The following is a 20,280-nucleotide window of genomic DNA, read 5'->3' on the forward strand; positions in this document are numbered from 1 at the left end:
GAGCGAGAGAGAAACATCGATGTGAAAGACAAACATCAATTGGCTGCCTCCTGCATGGCCCCTACAGGGCAGATCCTGGGGAATGTGCCCTCACCAGGAACTGAACAGGGGACCTTCTGGTGCATTGGACAATGCTCAACCAACTGAGCCACACAGGCCAGACCCTGCTGGTTTCATAAGGCCTGTTTCAACTGGTCTCTGCTGGCCTGGGAATCCCTGAAGGACAGGGCCATTGCCCACAAAGGCAGGGCATGAAAAGTGTTCCTGCCTGGTACACTCACCACCCAAGAGGGGAGCACCTTCCTCCCTGTGTCTTCCCGCTCAGTTTTGGTGCTGGAGCTGACCCTGGGGAAGAGCTAGATTTGACAGAAGATCATAAACCCCTCTTTAAGCTCCCAGAAACATCCAGTGTATGTGGTAAACTGACCAGAATGGAAAATACTGCTGCTGTCCAGCCATGGGCTGGCTCACACAGTACTTGCCAGATTGCCTTGAAACTAAGTGACTACCCACTGAACACTGCTCCTTACTTGCATTACATTGTTGGAACCATAGGACAGCCCCGAGAGGCAGGGACTATTAGTATACCAATTTATAGATGAGGAAACTGACCTACAGTGAGTAACCAGCTGGACAATGCAGAGTTGGGATTAAACTCAGTTTACCCCAAAGCTGAGTTCTGTAGCACCTGTTTGGTTTAACATCCCCTGTAGGTTGTAGGGTCTGAGCTGGCATAGCGGGAGAGGTGGAACAGTCAGTATCGAGAGTAGATGGTTGTGGACAAGGTCCAGGAGAAGACTAGAAGGGCTGGTTCCGTTTATTGGAGAGGACTGACCTTGGGAGAGGTGCCCTGCATCTGGGTGGGAAAGGAGCAAATAAAAATCATGATGTGTTCCCAACACACAGTATGTGCTCAGCTTTTACCTGCAAATGGATGGTGCCCCCCAAGCAAGGTCCCCCCAAGCAGGAAAGCCATACTGCAAGCGGAATGGGACATGGATGTAAGTGGTATACAGACAACACTATTTAATCTTAATAGTGTTGCATGGATTTAAATTGTATTAGAAAATAAAAGTAGCCATTGCTTCTGAATTTTCACAGAAGTTATCACTTCTGAGGAGCTAAGCAAAAAAAGGGGTCATTGAAAAAAGACTCAAGTGGCAAAAAAAAATTTGGATGCCACCTAAATATTCTTCAACATGGGATTGGTTAAATAAAAGTACATCCAAGGAATAGAGATTGAGCAGCCATCATAAAGGGAAGGATGATGGAGTTCTGTCAGGCCATGGAAAATCACAGTATTGACTGTAAAACACAGTGTGCAGGTGGAGCCCACACTGAGGGCAGGGTGAAAAAGGAGGCCATTTGGGGGAAGGGTAACTCTGGTCTCCCTGCCTTTCCTTGGCCACTCTGCCTTCCAAGTGACCTCAGGCCTATCCATTCCTGTGTCTGCTGGCCTGTCTGCCTGGGCTCCAGCTCAGGAAAGGCCCAGAGCTCACCTGTCTGGATGACCTTTTCTGACCCCCTGGGAGTAACTGGCCAGGAGCCCTGGCCTGCCCTCTGACAACTCATTTCCACAGACTTTGGAGCACATAGCAGGACAGGATCTCTGTCTCCCTGGGCCAGCTCTTCCTTGTGTCCACCCACACCCAGCTGTCCTGCCTTTGAAATCGTTCCCCATGCCAGTTTCCAGGGAGGAGGGGTGGCTTCAGGCAGCTTCCTTTACCTCTCTGATGCTGGCTTCTCCATTACTCCTCAGCACGTCCTTAAGTGAGGTGTCCTCCTGGTCCTTCCTTCTCAGAAGCTCCCCAGGTCCCACGTGCTCCACAAGCCACCACCTGCTCCTCTTTCTGTTTATTCCTCTCAGAGACCATCCTTCTTGAATCTCCCTGCCTCTGTTTTAGTCAAGGTCCACTTTCTTTCTTTCTTTTTTTTTTTAAATATATCTTTATTGATTTCAGAGAGAGGAAAGGAGAGGGAGAGAGAGATAGAAACATCAATGCTGAGAGAGTCATTGATCGGCTGCAGCCCACAACCCGGGCATGTGCCCTGACCGGGAATCGAACCCGGATCGCCTGGATCCTAGGTCGACGCTCAACTGCTGAGCCACGCCTGGCCGGGCTCGGTCCACTTTCTTTTTTTTGCTAGTCCTCACCAGAGGATATTTTTTTCCATTGATTTTTTTAGAGAGAATGGAAGGGAGAGGGAGAGAGAGAAACATTGATGTGAGATAGACACATCAATTGGTTGCCTCCTGTATATGCCCTGACTGGAGCTGGGAATCGAGTCTGCAACCAAGGTACGTGCCCTTGACCGGAATCGAACCCGAGACACTTCTAACCACTAAGCAAAACCATCTAGGGTGGCCAAGGCCCTTTTTCTGAATAGCAGTCAGAGGAATCCTTTAGAAACACTGTCACTCCCTCTGCTTAAAACCCTGCAATGGTGAATAAGCCCCCTGCAGAAAGCTGCCTCATTGTTACCCTGCCTCACCTCCAGCAATCTGACCTGTGCATCAGACATCACAGCTCCTGCCAGGCAAAAGTCTTTAGTTCTCCAGCTGGGCAGCCCCAGCATGAAGACAATCTCTGCTCAGTGCCCTTCCCAGGGCAGAACTTCCCACTTTGCAAGGGCCCTTGTGTCTGTGCTTGGGCTTCCCCAGAGACTGGCCTTTCTGGAAGGGACCAGGTCTAATCTACAAAAGCCTCTGGCATCCAGCATTGGGCTGAGCCACAGAGAATAACTAGGCTGGCTGTGGTTGGTGTGGGTCAGTTGGCTAGAGCGTTGTCCTGTACACCAAAAGGTGGCGGGTTCGATTCCTGGTCAGGGCACATACCCAAGTTATGGGTTTGATTCTTGGTCAGGGTGCATGTAAGAGGTAACTGATAGATGGGTTTTTTTCCTCTCTTCTTCTCAATAAAAATCAATCAATCAAAAAATAACTGAAGTTTAAAAAAAAGAAAAGGAAAAAAGAGAATAACTGAGATGGAAGAGCATCCCTTGTGAGTTTCTAGCCCATGGCTTTGGAAAGATCTGGGTTAGTGTCCAGTCTGCCCTGGGGCAAGTGTCCTATTAGCTCTGTGCCTCAGTTTCTTCATCTGCAAAATGGGGATGATTGGTATCTTAAATGAGAAAATCCTGTAAAGCACTTAGCTTGGAAGAGCTAATTAAATGTTACCTTTAAAAGAATTAAAAAAACCTTGTCTGAGCATGTTCATGTCAGTACTATTCACAATAGTAGAAAAGGTGTGTTATACAAAATGCTGAGGTCCCATAAAACCTCAGCATATTGTTCCTGGATTCCAAAGAAAGAAATAACCTGGAGGACTGGCTGTGAAGGACATGGATTTACTAGCACTTATGTGTGCACTGGTGGTAACCAACCAGTTAAGTTTACAGCCACACTAGCTACCACTGGTGAGACTGAACAGCTAAGTCCCACCCAGCCTGCAATGGGCTGCACTAAGGGCAGCTGGCTTGTGCTATTGTTTCATCGCCACCCAGACTTTCCCAGCACAAAGTTTTATAGAGTACAGAAAACAGAGAAAAACAGGGCATGCACCAGGAGGGGATTGGGCCCGACTGAGATCAAAACACTAACTATTGCCCGGCTGGTGTGGCTCAAAGTTTGAGCATCCACCTATGATCCAGGAGATCTCTGTTTGATTCCCGGTCAGGGCACATGCCTGGGTTTTGGGCTCTACCCCCTGCAGGGGGCATGCAGAAGACAGCCAGTCAATGACTCTCATCATTGATGTTTCTATCGCTCTCTTTCTCCCTCCCTCTCCCTTCCTCTCTTTGAAATCAATAAAAATATATTTTAAAAAACAAAAAACACTGTTTAGCCCTGGATGGTGTGGCTCAGTGGTAGAACATTGGCCTCCTACCGAAGGGTAGTGGGTTCGATTCCTGGTCAAGGGCAGGTAGCTGGGTTGCAGGTTCCTTCTCTGGCCCCAGTTGGGGTACATTCAGAAGGCAACCAATTGATGTGTCTCTCTCACACTGGTGTTTCTCTCTCTCTCTCTCTCTCTCTCCCCCCTCCCTTCCTTCCACTCTCTTTAAAAATCAATGGAAAAAATATCCTCAGGTGAGGATTAACAAAAAACAAAACAAAAAACCACAGTAGCTGTTCACAATCTAGAAGCAGTTTCTCTTTGGCCTGTCTTCTAGCCAGGTTCCCAAGGTCTCACAGTCCACTTACAGATGGCCTTCTCTATATTTCCCACAGGGTGGGAGGGGGAGTTGGAACATGGAAAGGGACCCAACGTGGAAACAACAGAAATGTAATGAATGGATAAATAAATTGTGATGTAGCCATATAATTATTCGGCCATAAAAAGGAATGAAGTATTGATACATACTGCAACCTGGATGGTGGTGGCGGAACTGGACCACGTGTTAGAATGGTAGGATCAGACTGGACCTTTGTTCAGCAACCTTGGTACTTGAGTTCTGGCTAGGATAGAGTTCTCAGCTAAAATTCAAACTATAAGAGAACATTTATTTAGAAAATCACAGAGGTGGATGAAGTGAGCAGTAGAAGAAATGGGCTCAGAAGGTAACATGACTTGGGGGCAGGGGAAGAGGAATGGGAGTGAAATGGGGGGGAGGGGGCACACTCTCCAGGGAGGGAGAGTGTCCTCTGTCCTAAGTGCTTTTAAGGGTCGGGGATTTTAGGGGCAGTCCAAAGGGAGGATCGCAATAGAATACTCATCAGCTTTCCAGATGTGTCTTATCAGGGTCATGGTCTCCACTGATTGGTCGACACCAGGGAAGAGGGTCATCAATCAATGCAGCTGGTCCTGAGGTCAGCTGATAGGTTTTGTTGCTTTTCTGGAGCTGAAATACAACTGAAGCCTAGCTGTTATCCCTAGGGGTTAATGCTTTAAGGGCTGTTTTCTGGTCCCCTTGTTCATCCCTTCCCCACCCTCTGTAAGGGGGTCTAACCTGCGTGACTAGCAACCTGCCAGGGGAGGAAAGGTCAGGGGAGGGTCCGAACCGCTTGTCCAGTGATATGGAAGGTCAGATGGTCTGAATTGCATGATCAGCAATATTCTGGGGTGGAAAGGTTACCCTGGGGGGCAAGGTCCTTGTTTTCCCACTTCGTCTGTTTCTAGGCACACAGGGCTTCCCGCCCTGGTGACCTTCAGTACCTGGCCCGTTGCTCTGCTCATATCTGTCTGCCTACCACAGATAAACCTTGAAAACATTATGCTAAGCAAAAGAAGCCAGATGCAAAAGATCACATGTGTAAGTCTATCTATATGAATGTCCAGAAATGGTTAATCCGTAGAAACGGAAAGTGATTGCCAGGGGCTGGGGTGAGGGGAGAATGAGGAGCGACTGCTAAGGTTTTCTTTTGGAAAGACAAAACTACTGAAACTAGATGGTGGTGATGGTTGCACAACATTGTGAATGTTCTAAATGTCGCTAAATGATAAATTTTATCATTGTGTATATTTATCACAACTTAAAAAACAAAAGAATAAAAGGCTTAGTGAAGTCCTCCCAGACTCAGTTTTACTCCCAAGACCTAGGCAACCACCAAGGGAAGTTCTGACCCCTGAGGGGGGGTCGGTGGACGGAGGGGACCACACGGCCCTTTAGAGCTCGGATCCCGGCGAGCCCCGGGTCACAGCACCCTCTCCGGCTGGCCGGGTGGCGCTGCCCGTCCACCTCGCCCTCTTACTCCAGCTCTCAAACCTAGACGCCGCTTTCGCAACTGAACCCAGCCTCTCCCGGGCCCGCCCTAGCCTTCGGTTCCTCACGCACAGCCTCGCCCCCTCCGTGCGAAGCCGAACCCCAAGGGCCCTCCTCAGGACGCGCCCCCGCGCTAGTCAGTCCGCTCCGCCGTAACCACGCCCCCACAAGAAGCCCCGCCCATAACTCTTGGTATAAGCTCCTCCCCTCCACCTGTCCATCAAACCCACCCTGGCCCCGCCCCGCCATCTTGCCCTAGTTTTTCTCTCTCGCTGGCTCCGGCGCGGCCCGTTGTTATGACGACACGGTCGTAAATCCGCCATCTTCCTGCGGCGCGTTGCGACATGGATGGCGCGATGGCAGTGCGGGTGACGGCCGCTCATACGGCAGAAGCCCGGGCCGAAGCCAGGCGGGAAGCGGGCGAGGGCGGGGTCGAGGCGGCGGCGTCGGCGGCCTTGGCCCCTAGCGGCTTCCTCGGCCTCCCGGCGCCCTTTAGCGAGGAAGGTAACGCGGCCGATTGGGCGGGGTGTGGCCCGGGTGGGGGCGACTCAGCCCGGGGCTGGCGGAGGCTCCGATGACCTGAGCTGCGGGCGCGACTGATTTTCCCAGACTCGGATTTCTTGCGGACCTCCCGGGTCTTCATGGGACCCCTCAGAGTTCTCCACGAGTTCCCGGTTTCCTCAGACTCTTGGGCCTCAGCTGCAGAGCGCCAGTCACCCCCGCGGGTTCCGGTGCTCACTTACGGATACTCACAGTTGCTCAAGCCTCCCGGGCTGTCCGCGTAGACCTCCACGAACGCCTCCACCGTCAGCCCTGCTCTCCTAGGCCGGCCTCTCTGCTTTCCTTTCTGGGCACGGTCCCTGCTCCCCTCTGGGCCCTCTCCCACTGCACCTGAGGGTCCGCTAGGGCCCTGGCTGGGGTGTGACTGGGGGCTCCAGGAGGACTGGGCCTCAGGTTTCTCCAGGATTTGGGCTTTGTGTGGGCTGGCCCTTGGGGAGGAGAGCCTGTGCGCTGCAGTCAGCCTGTGGGCTCCATCCCAGACCTGCCACTTTCTAGCTAGTTGATCCTGAGTAGGTGACCACACACCTCTCTGAACCTCCACTTCCTGTTACAACATGAGGAAGGTGCTGATAACAATGTATCAAGCACTTAACTTGTATCAGCCTTCTTCATCCTCAAACAAATTCTGGACACTTATTACTGTTATTATTCTCATTTTGTGAGTGAGGAAGATTGAGGTTCGAAAATGTGGACATGACCAGGTGATCCAGCTAGTAAGTAGCAAGGACTAGATTGGATGCCAGGACAATGACAGCTCAGCACATTCCCTTAACATCTCTTCTGCATAGGACAGTGGCGAGAATGAAAATAGAGCATGTAAATCACTGAGAACAGTGCTGGCACACACCAAGGGCTCATTCACAGGGCCATAGCTTTTGGAGATAGAACTACAGTCTCTGCCCTCTGAGCTTGTCCCATGAGGCTGTAGACTGGGCCAGACAGGAGGCAGTTGGCTAGTGATGTTGGTCTTTGTCCTAACAGCGCTTGTTTTCCTGATAAAGTTTTTTCTTACTCCTTCTTCCAGCTTTGGGAGGGGCAGCACCACTATGGGCAGGGCCAACTGGAAGAGGGGTCTCTTTGGAGGATGCTGTGCCCCGCTGGGGCTGCCCATGGCCTTGTCTCAGTGTCACATCGGCTGGGTGTGTCCCCTTCTGTGGCAGGAGTTCCTTCAAAAGCAACACCCTGGTGCCGAGTCAGACTCAGCCAGTGGGCCAGGAGGGTTAAAAGTCAGTACTTGGCTGGTGACTGTGAGCCATCTGGATGGGACTGCCCTCTGTCAGGTGGCCTGTAGGCGAGTCATGGCTTTGGTTTGGCTCTTTGTTTGCTCATTAATTCAACAGACATTGACGGAGCTCCAGTGTACCAGGCCTGGGTTTGACCTTAATGTGGGACTGCATGTGAGGTGGTGTGAACTGGCGGACTTTTATGGAAGCAGAGGAAACACTTCCTCATCCCTTTGTATAAACATTGGGGTGTGTGGAGTAGACCCTCAGGTTCAGGTTCTGGTTCTGGCCCCAACAGTCACCAGCTGGGTGGCCTTAAATCTCAAGTTGCTTTTGTAGAGTGAAAAATAGTCATTTCCAGGGTGCTGTCTGGATTTGGTGACATCCCCAGTGAGGTGCCTGGAACGTGGTAGGGACTCTGAGCAGGAGGGGCAGCATTGGCTGGTCATCCCAGATGGTGAGGGGCTCAGGTGCTGTGGCCCTAAGGCGTGGGTACCTCTGAGAGGTTCCACCCTGGGCACCTTTATCAGAGCAGGGAGGTGCTGCCTGTTGGAACCAAAGAAGCACCAAGTCAGAGTGAGAGAAGAGTGGTTATGGGCCAGGGTGCCCCCTCTTCCGTGTTTGCCAAGGGCCGGCCTCTCAGCCAGAGCCCTGTGGGCACGAGCACCTCTTCTCCCTCCACTGTACTCTGCATTAGGTCAGCCCATTTTACAGATGAGGGAACAGACCTAGATGTGGTCACTGAGGTCCCCAAGGGCACATGCAAACCCCATAAACCACTGTCCCTAAACTGGGTTGGTCAAATCCCTCTGCTTCCTGACTACTCTCTGGGCCTCCCTCCCCTAATCTCTGAGGTGGGGCTTTGGGCACGAGAGCCTCAGTGGATCCCTGCAGCCTAAGTGTACAGTCGAGGCCCACCCCTGTTCAGTGCTCCTCTCCCAAGGGTAGGCTCTGCTTTTGCAGATCTCCAGAGGATGGAGGCTTGCACCTGAATGTTCTCAGCCCCTCTGGGAGGGTCAGGGAAGGCGCCTCTGGTTCTGATGCCACCCTTGGGTGGATTTAGCCTGGGGACAGAGGCTCTCCCAAGCCCCACTGATCGCAGGCTCGTTACAGATGAGGATGATGTGCATAGATGCGGCCGCTGCCAGGCGGAGTTCACTGCCCTGGAGGACTTTGTTCAGCACAAGCTCCAGAAGGTCTGCCAGCGGGCTCCCCAGGAGGCTGTGCCTACCACCCCCACAGCTGCTGCGCTGCTGGGCCAGGAGGTGAGCCCACCACCCACGCAATGTTTGGGTGTGTTCCCCTCCTCCTTAGGCTCACCTGACAGCAGGAGGAGGAAGAGGTGGCATGCTGGGACAGACCTGTGCAGCTGGTTCCCTGTGTCACTGGGGTGGGCAGAGGGCAGGCATCCGATTTTGGGTGAGGGAGGGTCTGGGCCCTACCACCAAGAGCCTGGTGGTGCTCTGGGATTTCCTGGATGGCCCAGCCTTCTCAGGAGCCTCTGGCTGAAGCATGTGCGGTTGGGGCCTGGGGTCTCTCCTTTCTTGTAGCCCAAGGGTCTGTCTTGGCTCGAGTATCATGGTGGCTTTTGTATTTTGGGCCTCCTTCCTATCCTGTACACATAGTTCCTGGGGATCCCACGAACAAAGTGTGTCTCTGTGAGTCCTGCCACCCCATAATAAAAATGGCCAACTTCGCCCTAGCCGGTTTGGCTCAGTGGTTAGAGCGTTGGCCCGCAGACTGAAGGGTCCCGGGTTCGATTCTGGCCAAGGGCACGTACCTCGATTGCAGACGTGATCCCTGGCCCTGGTCGGGGCACGTGTAGGAGGCAACCAGTCGATGTGTCTCTCTCACATTGGTGTTTCTCTCTTTCTCTCTCCCCTCATTCTCTCTGAAAAGCAATGGGAAAAATATCCTCAGGTGAGGATTAAAAATAAAAAATTAAATAAATAAATAAAAATGGCCAACTTTGTTGCACCCCATGCGTCCTCAGGACTGTGCACACACAGTTAAGGTCCATAGCACCCTGCACGGGGGCATGCTTGTCCTCCTGGCAGGGAAGTGGGAAAAGAAGCTCCAGGAGAAGTCAGGTGCCTCAGGTCACCACAGGGAGTAGCCTAGAGGACAGTGGGCCCAGAGTCGTCTTTACCTGCCCCTCCCAGAGGTGCCCTCTTTTCTAGGAAGGCCCCTGCTCCCATGCTCCTGGGTCCCTTTCCTGTGACCCCTGGCTGGGGCTGGTTGGTGTGGGTGCTTACCTTCATCACATTCATTCCTGCACAGCCAGCTGAGCTTCAAGCTAGAGCTCTGATCACTTCCTTCTGGATCCTCCCTGAGGGTGCTTGGTGCTCCGTGCTCCTCAGTGGCCACAGACGTTAGAGAGATGGGGCTGACACCCTGGGCCAGGCTGGGCTCGGAGTAGTGATTCTCTTGGGGGAGATGAGAGCCTCCACCCCAGCCATCCTGCATGGACATAAACCCAAGCCCATACTCACCAAACCAAGGGAGCTCTGGAGCCCCGCAGATGAGTCCCCTATGTCCCCTGTTCCCCATTGGTAGGTGGTCCCAGCGGTGGCAAGTCCGGAGGAGCCCATCACTTTGGCCCACATTGTTGTGGAGGCAGCTGCTCTGACATCAGACATCAGCCACACGCCTGATATTGTTGGTAAGCTGGCCCCACTGGGCATGTCCATTCCTGGCTTTCAGCCCTGAAGTGTTGCTGACCTGGTAGCCATCAGTGGTCAGGGCTGGAGGTTGGGGACCTCTGCTGCCCACATTCCTCTGCTTCCCTGAGAGCAAGGCCAGGCACAGGAGGAACTGGGACTTCGTGTGCACCTTCCCCAGGGCAGGGTCTGTTGGAGGCTTGAGCAATGGGGATCAGACCCTGCCTTGCCAGGAAAGGGGAAGCGTGTGGCCTGGGCTGCCCTAGGGCACATCTGTACGTTGGGGAGTCCTCACTTTGCATAATCACGAGCTGGCTGCTCTCCTGCTACTTCTCTAGACATCTCTGCTCTGGTCCTTCCAGCATCTTCCCCACTTTTCTGCTACCCCCCTGGTTCCTGCTTCCTCCTACAGTTGGCTCTGAAGGTTCGGGGTGGGGTGTGCATGGAGTGTACCTGCTGTTCCAGCTTGTCCTTGATCTGCTGCTTGACCTTGGCCTTCAGCTTCCCAGTGCTCACTCCCTCCAGCGTGGGGGTAGCTATTCTTGACCTGATTCTCACAAGGCTTTTATGAGCATACAACGCCAAGTCAGCCTCTTTGATGGCTTTTTTAAGCTAAAGTACCTCCTGATGTCCAATAGGGGAGGGGTGTTGAGAGGTTTGGATTGGATTACACACTCATTAATTGGGGACAGGCCAGTATGCAGGGGAGACATTCAAAGGGCAGGTCAGAGCTGGGGCAGGTGGAGGGTGCCGGGAGGGGTCGGTGGTCTGAGCAGTGGAGGGAGGCTGGGTTGGGCCTGATGCCTCGGGAAGCTGGGAAGGGAATGGTGGTTACCTGGGAGGCCTACTGGGCAGAGACCTTGGCAGGTGCATGAGTGGGTTGAGCAGTTAGACAGGAAGCAGGTTTGGGCAACAGGTAGAATTTGCCCTTGGGAAGCTCTTGGGACCATCTAGGGTAGGAAGAGGGGGTGGTAGAGGAGAACTGGGGGAGGGGAACCTTAGATCAGGCTTTTTTGCCAAGGCCCCACCTCAGGAGTTGATGGGACACCTGTCCTTGTCTCCACGCTCTCTTTCCCCCTGACATTCCTGTGGACAAGGAGGTGCACCTGGTGCCACTCTGGGGTAGGAATGTTGTGTGGGAGATGGGGCCATGCTCCAGCCCTGGTGTGGTTTTTGCTTTCTGGGGTGGGTAGTGTCATATAGAAAAACAAGTTCCCTGCCCTGGCCAGGTGGCTCAGTTGGTTGGAGTGTTGTCCCATACACCAAAAGGTTGCGGGTTCAGGGCACATATGGGAAGCAACTGATTGATGTTTCTCTCTCACATCAATGTTTCTCTCTCCCCCTTCCTTTCTCTCTAAAAATCAATAAAAGATATCCTTGGGTGAGGATTAAAAAAAATAAAAATAAACAAAGAAAGGAAAAAGAAAAACAAATTTCCTGTGTTTGGGTGGCATCTATGGGCTGCAGACCCCTGTTCAATCAGGCACCTTCCCACCACCCTGATCTCCAGCCTGCCTGTGCCTACAACTCGGCAGTTCTGGGGCTCCTCTCTGGACACCCCCTATCTTGCACCCTTGGGAGTTCCCCCTTTTGCAGGCATCCTGGGTATCCCAAATGTCCCTGTGATATTAGCTGCTCAGTGGTTCAGAACCTAGGGTTGGCCAGAATCCTAAACTGCCAGCTGCCGCTGTCCCAGGGCTGCGAGGTCTCTGACCTTGCTGGGCCAGGGTGCATGGTCAGTGGGAGCTGCTGGGGCTGAGTGGCAGCTGGATACCCACTCCTGCCTCCTCTGGAAAACAAACTTGCATTTCGCTTGTTACCCCTTCCCTGACCCTTTGGCCTACTGTACCACACTTTCTGGGGCAGAGGAAAGATAAAGCATTAGGCATGCCTGCCAGAGCATGGGTGAGACATGTCCTTATTTGTTTTTGAGTCAGGTGCTTCCGTTCTATTTGGAGAGAATGACTTGTCAAAACATGGTGCCAGCCTGACAGAGGCTTCAAAGAAATAGTTTCACAATCATTTCCCACTGTCATTTTTATGAACAGAAATTGTGAAGTGTTTACAGCTTAGCTTTACACATTGTCAGTTTTCTTTTTTTTCTTTTTTTTAATATGTTTGTTTTGATTCTAAAGAGAGAGGAATGGAGAGGGGAAGAGAAAGAAACATTGATGTGAGTGAGAAACATGGATCGGCTGCCTCCTGCATGCCCCCCAACCAGGAATTGAGCCCACAACCCAGGCATGTGCCTTGACCAAGAATCAAACTGGCGACCTCTCTGTGCATGGGATGATGCTCAACCAACTGAGCCACACCGGACAGGGCACATTGGTTGATTCTTGTATGTACCCTGACTAGGGATCAAACTTGCATCAGGATGACGCTTTAACCAACTGAGCTACCAGGCCAGGACGACTGTCAGATTTTTTCAACATTCTTGATAGGTGCAGAAACCTCAGGCTGTCCCAGGTGTCTCATGAGCATTTACTTCCAGGCTGGGTTCCTTGCCTGCCTGCTTCAAAACAGATGCCAGTGGGTGACTCTAGCGGCATTTTCTTCTTATGTTAGTGGGAGCTGGGGCAGCAGGCAGGGCAGATTGCAGTGAGCTGGGTTGGCCTGGCCATTGTCTCTGTGTTGGGTACTCCATTGCCCTTAGAAGTGGCAGGACCCCTGTGCACATCTAGTACTATGCTCCTCTTGGGTAAGGGGCGGGGGCACCATGGTCTCCCCAGTGGATACATTCTGGGGGCCTGGAGCTTTTCTAGGCACCTCCAACGTGCTCCAGCAGTATTCCTGGGCCAGGATCCCAGGATGCAGTAGGGCCTGTGGCATCCTGAGACTCAGGCTGACCTGCTTCTCTTCAGACAGTGGACACATCAAAGAGGTCATTGTGGCTGCTGAGGTGGATCCGGGCGACAATGAGATGACAGAGGCCTCAGGCAGCCCTGACCATCAGGGAACTGGGATGGCTGGGCAGGGTGAACAGGCCCAGGTCAAGCTGCTGGTGAACGAGGATGGCCGCTACGTGTGTGCATTGTGTCACAAGACCTTCAAGACGGTGAGCCCCAGGTCTTGGGCCGTGCCAGCTAAGGGGGCCAGGCCTCCTGCTCAGGGAGGTGCCTGAGCCTCGCTGCCCCTCCCCCCCAGGGTAGCATCCTCAAGGCCCACATGGTCACCCACAGCAGCCATAAGGACCACGAGTGCAAGCTGTGCGGGGCCTCCTTCCGAACCAAGGGCTCACTCATCCGGCACCACCGGCGGCACACAGGTGAGCTAGCTTGATTCGTGGAGCACCCCTACCTCCTGGTGGGAGGCTATGCTCCAGGCCTGCCTTCTCCACCCAAAGCTGACTCTGTTCCACAGATGAGCGTCCCTATAAGTGTGCCAAGTGTGGAAAGAGCTTCCGGGAGTCGGGCGCACTTACCCGGCACCTCAAGTCTCTCACCCCATGCACTGAAAAAATTCGATTCAGCATGAGCAAGGATGTGGTTGTTGGCAAAGAGGATGCTCCTGCAGGTCAGCATGGTGAAGGCTCCCTGTTCCAGCCCTGGAGCTGCCCTGGTCAGGGAGGTTTCTTCAAGAACTCTTCTTGGTTCTGTCTTAAAGGGCCTGGTGCCTCCACCATGGGGACCATTACATCATCATCGGTGATAGGCGAGCCCATGGAGACGTCACCTGTGATTCATCTGGTGACAGATGCCAAGGGCACAGTCATCCATGAAGTCCATGTCCAGATGCAAGAGCTTCCCCTGGGCATGAAAGCCCTAGCCCCAGAGGTGGGGGGCCGTCTGGGGGGTATGGTCTCTGTCTGCTCAATGCCAGGCTCTGTTCTGGGCACTGGCTCCAGTGGGAATAGGACTGACCTGGGCAGCCTTCCTGGCACTCTGGTTGCAAAGGAGTCAAAAGACCAATGGCTGGTCTAGATGGGGCAAGCAAGAGCAGATGGAGTGGGCTGTGGGGTTCCCATGGGCATTCCTGAGTGAAGATATTGGGTGTGCACAGTGGTCTCTGGGCCCCTTGGGTTTGCCCTGTGCAGTGGCTTTGGGTGGGTGCCATGTGCTGAGCCACCTGGCCAACCTCCCTCCCTCCACCTCCCCTGCAGCCCCCAGCTCCCAAGGAGCTTCCCTGTTCCAGCGAGGACAGTCGGGAGAACCTACTGCACCAGGCCATGCAGAACTCTGGCATTGTCCTTGAGAGGGTCACTGGGGAGGAGGGGGCCCTGGAGCCAGTCCCTCCCGCTGCGTCCAGTCCCCAGCCCCTGGGAGATGGTCCCCCAGAACTGCCGCTGCTGGAGGTGGAGCAGGTGGAGACAGTAGGTACCTGTGCTGCCAGTGTGCTCGTTCCTGGGGGCGGCACCTTAGATGAAGCTGTTCATTACACTGGCCTGGCCGCCAGCCTCCTTGCTGTTCTCCCTGCTGTCACTTTCTGCAGTGACTTTGTTGCCTGATCTGTTTACCCCTGGGCCTATGATGGAGCCTATTAGGGTGGGGGTACTATGGGTCTATCCTTGGTACTGCTGGGACCCAGCCTGCAGTGGATATTGGAAGCATGCCGTGGTCCCCCAGCAGGTGGCCAACGAGGCCTCAGCTGTACCCAGGACCCACCTGTGCCCTCAGTGCAGTGAAACCTTCCCAACAGCGGCCACCCTAGAGGCCCACAAAAGGAGCCATGCAGGTGAGTGGCAGGAGGGTGGGGCACTGGTCAGTGGATGTGGGTGACCAGGATTGTCCCTTGGGCAGTGGGTGCTCAGGGTGGCCTGTGGGCAGGCAGCAGGTCGTTGAGGGGGTCCTTAGGGATTGGACCTGGTCTGACATTGCCTGAGTCCCCAGGGCCGAAGCTGTTCACATGTGTGCAGTGTGGCAAGACCTTCCCCAAGGCCTACCTGCTCAAGAAGCACCAGGAGGTCCATGTGAATGAGCGCCGTTTCCGCTGTGGGGATTGTGGGAAACTCTACAAGACCATCGCTCATGTTCGCGGCCACCGGCGCGTCCATTCAGATGAGCGGCCCTACCCTTGTCCTGAGTGTGGCAAGCGCTACAAGACCAAGGTGGGCCCTCCAGCCCTGACCCCTGACTTCTGACCCCCCACCCATGATCTCTCCACTCTATGGGCCAGATCCATCCCTTGTTTCTGCCACAGCCCTCCCTTGTTAGCCCTTTACCCCGAGCCTGCTCATTGCCGACCTGGCCCGTCCCTGCTGGCCCCTGAATCCTGCACCTTCCCTTGCCCTGGAAGTCAATGGGGAAAGGCTCAGTCTGAGCTGTGGCCAAGGCCAGGTTGATCTTGATGGTGGATCTCCTCAGAATGCCCAGCAGGTACACTTCCGGACACACCTGGAGGAGAAGCCACACGTATGCCCATTTTGCAGCCGAGGCTTCCGGGAGAAGGGCTCACTGGTGAGGCACGTTCGGCACCACACGGGTGAGAAGCCCTTCAAGTGCTACAAGTGTGGCCGTGGCTTTGCTGAGCATGGCACGCTGAATCGACACCTGCGTACTAAAGGTTGGTAGCTAGTGGGTGTCAGGAGGGGTCAAGGGGCAGCAGGCGGCCACCCCTGACTGAACTCTTCATCTCAGGGGGCTGCCTGCTGGAGGTAGAGGAGCTGCTGGTATCTGAGAGCCCCACAGCAGCTGCCACTGTCCTCGATGAAGACCCACACACTGTGCTGGTTGAGTTCTCATCCGTGGTGGCTGACACCCAGGAGTACATCATTGAGGTGGGTGTAGGGCAGGGTTGGGATGTGGCACTGAGGCAGGCAAGGTTGACCTCTGACCCTCTGTCCAGGCCACTGCGGATGATGCGGAGACCAGTGAAGCTACAGAGATCATAGAGGGCACCCAAACAGAGGTGAGGGGCTGCGGGAGGGGTGGGAAGGGGATGCCTGGTACCCTTACCCAGCCTCGTGGGCTGAGCTGTGAGCCACCCACAGGTGGACAGCCATATCATGAAGGTGGTGCAGCAGATCGTACACCAGGCCAGCGCCGGGCACCAAATCATTGTGCAGAATGTGACCATGGACCAGGAGGCAGGGCTGAGTCCAGAAGCCACTGCTACAGACACCATTACCATTGCCACCCCTGAGAGCCTGACAGAGCAGGTGGCCATGACACTGGCTTCAGCCATTAGCGAGGGCACAGTGCTTACTGCCCGCGCAGGTGCAAATGGCACTGAGCAGGCCACAGTGACCATGGTTTCATCGGAGGACATTGAGATCCTGGAGCATGCGGGTGAGCTGGTCATTGCCTCCCCAGAGGGCCAGCTCGAGGTGCAGACTGTCATCGTTTAGCATGGATACCTGCAGGGTCCCACTGGGCTGGGCTGGGTCAAGGGCAAGGATCCTGAGTGCCTTACCCACTCCTACCTGGCCTAGTATGGAAAAGACAGGGCACAGAATTCAGATGTTCAGACATGTGGGAGTGTAAATACAGTTTTTTGTTGCTTTACAATAAAACATGAAAACCCATGGCTTGTGATGTTGCGGCCGTGGCAGCCCTGGCAAGTTCTCTTGTGGCAGCACCTGCCTGCCCACACCACTCTGTAGACTCTCATTCCTGGCCACCCCGCCCAGTACTCATGGGTTGGCGACACTTTGGCGGTGTGTGGGTGTCACTGGCATGTGGACAGGCAGCCACCTGCTGGTGCCCTGCCCACTGGGATCTGTGACCCCAGCTTCCTAAGGCCCAATGCAGTGCCCTGGGGCAGGGGACTGAGGCCAGACCAGGAGCCTCTGACAATGTATAGAAGAAACAGTGGGAGATATGGGGCCAAGAATGGGGTTGGTCTTTCCTAATTATGCTACCTTAGTTTCCCTGAGGGGATGCAGCTCCAGGAGGGAAAGTCTGGATGACCTAGTTTATGGGGGGTGGGAACAAGAATAAGGCCTGGACCATGGGTATGGCTGGTCATCTCCCCCTCTCCTGCAGCTCTTGGGGTGCTGGCAGGGACTTCTGAGTCCTGATTCTGACAGACTTGGGGGCTGGAGCAGCCTCAGGGTGGATCCCCTGTTGCCTTGCCCTCTGGGGTCTCTGTGGGAATGGGAGCCAGGAGTTCTGGCACCAACTTTGTAGAGGGGGCGGGACCAAACGCAGTTGGGCCCCTCCCTGGATCAGGGCCTCAAATACCCGTGCCCAGTCACCAGAGCTGTTACCAGACCAAGCCCTTGGAGTCTGGTACCACGGACACATTCCCAGCCTGGATCTCAGACCCTTACCTGGGCCCAGATTCGGAGTCTCTGACACGGCCCCATCCACATCTCAGGTGCGTCTGGGGCTGAATGGAATGGGGTACCTCTATTTGGGTTTCAGTTTTCCCACCGAGTAGGAGAATGGCTGTGAGCCCAGAGCACCACCCTGCGGAGAGCCCGGCGGGGGCGTTGCACCTTGGTGCCGGTCCACATTGGGCGGCATACTCTGCTAGGCCCCCTTGCCCGGGGAGGTGAGGGGTGGCTAGATGTGTCCGACTCCCTGTCCGCGCTCACGTGGGCTGTGCCTGTCCCTCCCAGACCGCTCGCTCCGCGCAATGGGAGGGCCCCAGGCCCTACTGGCTGCGCTCTGGGCTCTGGGGGCCGCCGGGGCAGCAGCGCTGCGCATTGGAGCCTTCAATATCCAGAGTTTCGGCGACAGCAAAGTGTTGGACTCAGTTTGTGGCAGCGTCATCGCACAAGTGAGGCGGGGGCCAGGGCTCGGGATGCCGCTGGGCTCTGCGGGTGAATCCGCCTTGCGTAACCCGACCCCTGGGGTCCCCTCTCCAGATCCTGGCTGGCTATGACATCACGCTCGTGCAGGAAGTGCGAGACCCGGACCTGAGCGCAGTGACTGCGCTCATGGAGCAGATCAACAGGTGTGGCGGGCAGCGCCCAGCGTCGGGAGCTCCGGGAGGCATCCCAGGCCTCGGCGCGGTGCCTTGACTCAGGGCTTGGTCCGTATCTCCGCAGCATGTCCAGGAACGAGTACAGCTTTGTGAGCAGTGAGCCCCTGGGGCGGGATCAGTACAAGGAAATGTACTTGTTCGTTTACAGGTGAGGGGCAGGGATGCGGGGTGGGGTGGGGAGTAGGAGGTGGCCGACTCAGCGCACCCACCTGCCCTTTGCCCTCAGGAAGGATGCAGTGTCCGTCGTAGACACGTACCAGTACCCGGACCCGCAGGACATTTTCAGTCGCGAACCTTTCGTGGTCAAATTTTCAGCCCCCAACTCCGGTGAGGCCCCGCCCCACGCAGGCCCCACCTATCTTACAGGCCCCACCCCGCCTTTGACACCCACCCTCTCCCGCAGCTGCTAAGGAGTTTGTGCTGGTTCCACTGCATGCCGCGCCGCACGACGCAGTAGCGGAGATCGACGCTCTCTACGACGTGTACCTGGACGTGATCGACAAGTGGGGCACTGACGTAAGCCCCGTGCCCGCACAGACCTGGGTCCCCGGGGGCGGCCACAGAAGTGTAGGCTCTGCTGGGCTGGCTCAGACCCTGGTCCCCCGCAGGACATGCTGTTCCTGGGTGACTTCAACGCAGATTGCAGCTACGTCCGGGAGCAGGACTGGGCGGATATCCGCCTGCGCAGCAGCGAGGTGTTCAAATGGGTCATCCCAGACAGTGCTGACACCACGGTGGGCAACTCAGACTGTGCCTACGACCGTATTGTTGTCTGCGGCGCCCACCTGCGCAGGAGCCTGAAGCCCCAGTCGGCCGTGGTGCACAACTTCCAGGAGGTATTTGGCCTCGACCAGACCCAGGTGAGTGCTGAGTTCCACAGGGGTTGGGGGGTCCCCTGGTTGCTCTGCACTGGCAGACAGGAGCCAGCTCTCTTCTGCCCAAGGCCAGGCTCAGCCTTAGTGTACCAGGTGACCCCCTTCCTGCCCTAGTTTCTGGAAAAGGCCCCTAGAGGCTCATTTCTGGCAGAATGGAACAAATCTGGGATGGCAAGATAGGATAACCTTTGCCTCTCCTGAGGTAGGGTCCTGAGTCTGTGTCCCTTCCCCACCTGCAGGCAACAGCAGGGGTGGACAGCCCAGGCCTCACTAGCCTGCTCCCCCAGATGCAGTTTTTTTTAGAAACCCAGTGGGCTTCATTCCAGGTGGGGGCCAGTTCTCAGGGAGGGCAGGTTGCCCAGCAGGGTCTCTGAGGCTTGACTCCCTCTCCCTCCAGGCCCTTGCCATCAGTGACCATTTTCCTGTGGAAGTGACCCTCAAGTCCCACTGACAGTTCCAAGCACTGGCCATGAAGAACAGCTCTACAGGGCTCCTTCAGGGTGGCTGGCTTACTCCCAGCAAGGCTGCAGGGCAGGGTCAACTGGGCTTGAACAAGTGGCCATTGACATGTTACAGAACACCCAGAGCCTGTTGCCTATCTGTAAAATGGCCTACCATTACCTACCTCACAGGGGTGTGAAGAGCACCCCAGAGTGCTGGGTGTGGCTCTGCTAAATAAACGGGAGTGCTCAGCCAGGACCACAAACAGGTCAGCTTGGGAGGCCTCCATGACTTTTCTCAGGGCTGTCTTCCTGCAGCACAAACCTTGGTCCTACAGCCTAGGGGGTTCTTTAGGGGCCAGGCACAGTCTAGCCTGTCCATTTCACATCCTGCGGGGCACTACCACCTCCAGACCATTGTAAATGCTTTCAAGAACTTGTACTGAATGCAGTGGGGATCAGCGATCACATAGGTATAATGTTGCCTTGCAAGGCCAAACTTCCAGCCCAATATCCCTCCCGCAGTCTGACTCTCTGGTCCTGCAGGAATCCTGAGGCACTGGTCTTCAGGGGTCCCACCACTGCGGGGGGGTCAGGTTAAGGTCCTGCCCACAGAACCTGCACAACTCCAGTTGGTACAGCCCTTCAATGGTATGTTCCTGGGTAGGTTCTCCTCAGAAGCCCTGGGCTGAGCAAGGACTTGTCCCGGAGGACAGTGGCCTGTATCCCAGGTAAGCCCATCACCTGAGGACTGGGAACAAGCAGAGTTCCAGTACACAGCATAACTGACAAGGGCCTGATGAGGTTTCCAGTTTTGGAAACATTTCATCTTTGGCAGGATTTGGCAACTGTCCTGAATTGTATGGGAGGAAAAGTCTTTTTGTCAGAAGTTTAAACAGGTTTTTCTTGACATATCTTTCTAAAATAAGACATGGGAAACTCTCAACACAGA

General features: G+C 54.9%; 2 protein-coding genes across 8 annotated transcripts; both read left to right on the top strand.

The window, feature by feature from the left end:
* Nucleotides 1-5,952: 5,952 nt before the first annotated feature.
* Nucleotides 5,953-16,607, top strand: E4F1 (E4F transcription factor 1). 6 transcript variants are annotated; one of them, XM_081132123.1, is made up of 14 exons: nucleotides 5,953-6,204; nucleotides 8,598-8,749; nucleotides 10,041-10,146; nucleotides 13,009-13,202; nucleotides 13,292-13,412; nucleotides 13,508-13,660; nucleotides 13,751-13,920; nucleotides 14,247-14,456; nucleotides 14,710-14,818; nucleotides 14,974-15,191; nucleotides 15,448-15,646; nucleotides 15,721-15,860; nucleotides 15,929-15,991; nucleotides 16,074-16,607. In XM_081132123.1, exons 1-14 carry the CDS (start codon nucleotides 6,045-6,047, stop codon nucleotides 16,428-16,430), a joined length of 2,352 nt encoding a protein of 783 aa, XP_080988249.1. In that variant the 5' UTR covers nucleotides 5,953-6,044; the 3' UTR covers nucleotides 16,431-16,607. The 6 variants fall into 6 exon arrangements, with proteins under 6 accessions (XP_080988249.1, XP_080988248.1, XP_080988250.1 ...); XM_081132122.1 differs by having other exon boundaries at nucleotides 6,005-6,204; nucleotides 14,713-14,818; XM_081132124.1 differs by lacking the exon at nucleotides 14,247-14,456 and having other exon boundaries at nucleotides 6,005-6,204.
* A 925-nt stretch (nucleotides 16,608-17,532) lies between these two features.
* DNASE1L2 (deoxyribonuclease 1 like 2) lies at nucleotides 17,533-20,271 on the top strand. 2 transcript variants are annotated; one of them, XM_081132139.1, is made up of 7 exons: nucleotides 17,533-17,806; nucleotides 17,895-17,983; nucleotides 18,078-18,161; nucleotides 18,240-18,340; nucleotides 18,417-18,529; nucleotides 18,622-18,873; nucleotides 19,286-20,271. In XM_081132139.1, exons 1-7 carry the CDS (start codon nucleotides 17,594-17,596, stop codon nucleotides 19,337-19,339), a joined length of 906 nt encoding a protein of 301 aa, XP_080988265.1. In that variant the 5' UTR covers nucleotides 17,533-17,593; the 3' UTR covers nucleotides 19,340-20,271. The 2 variants fall into 2 exon arrangements, with proteins under 2 accessions (XP_080988265.1, XP_080988264.1); XM_081132138.1 differs by lacking the exon at nucleotides 19,286-20,271 and having other exon boundaries at nucleotides 18,622-19,084.
* Nucleotides 20,272-20,280: the final 9 nt, after the last annotated feature.

The sequence above is a fragment of the Miniopterus schreibersii genome, assembly GCF_964146895.1.
Source record: "Miniopterus schreibersii genome assembly, chromosome: 3".
Classification (NCBI taxonomy): domain Eukaryota; kingdom Metazoa; phylum Chordata; class Mammalia; order Chiroptera; family Miniopteridae; genus Miniopterus; species Miniopterus schreibersii.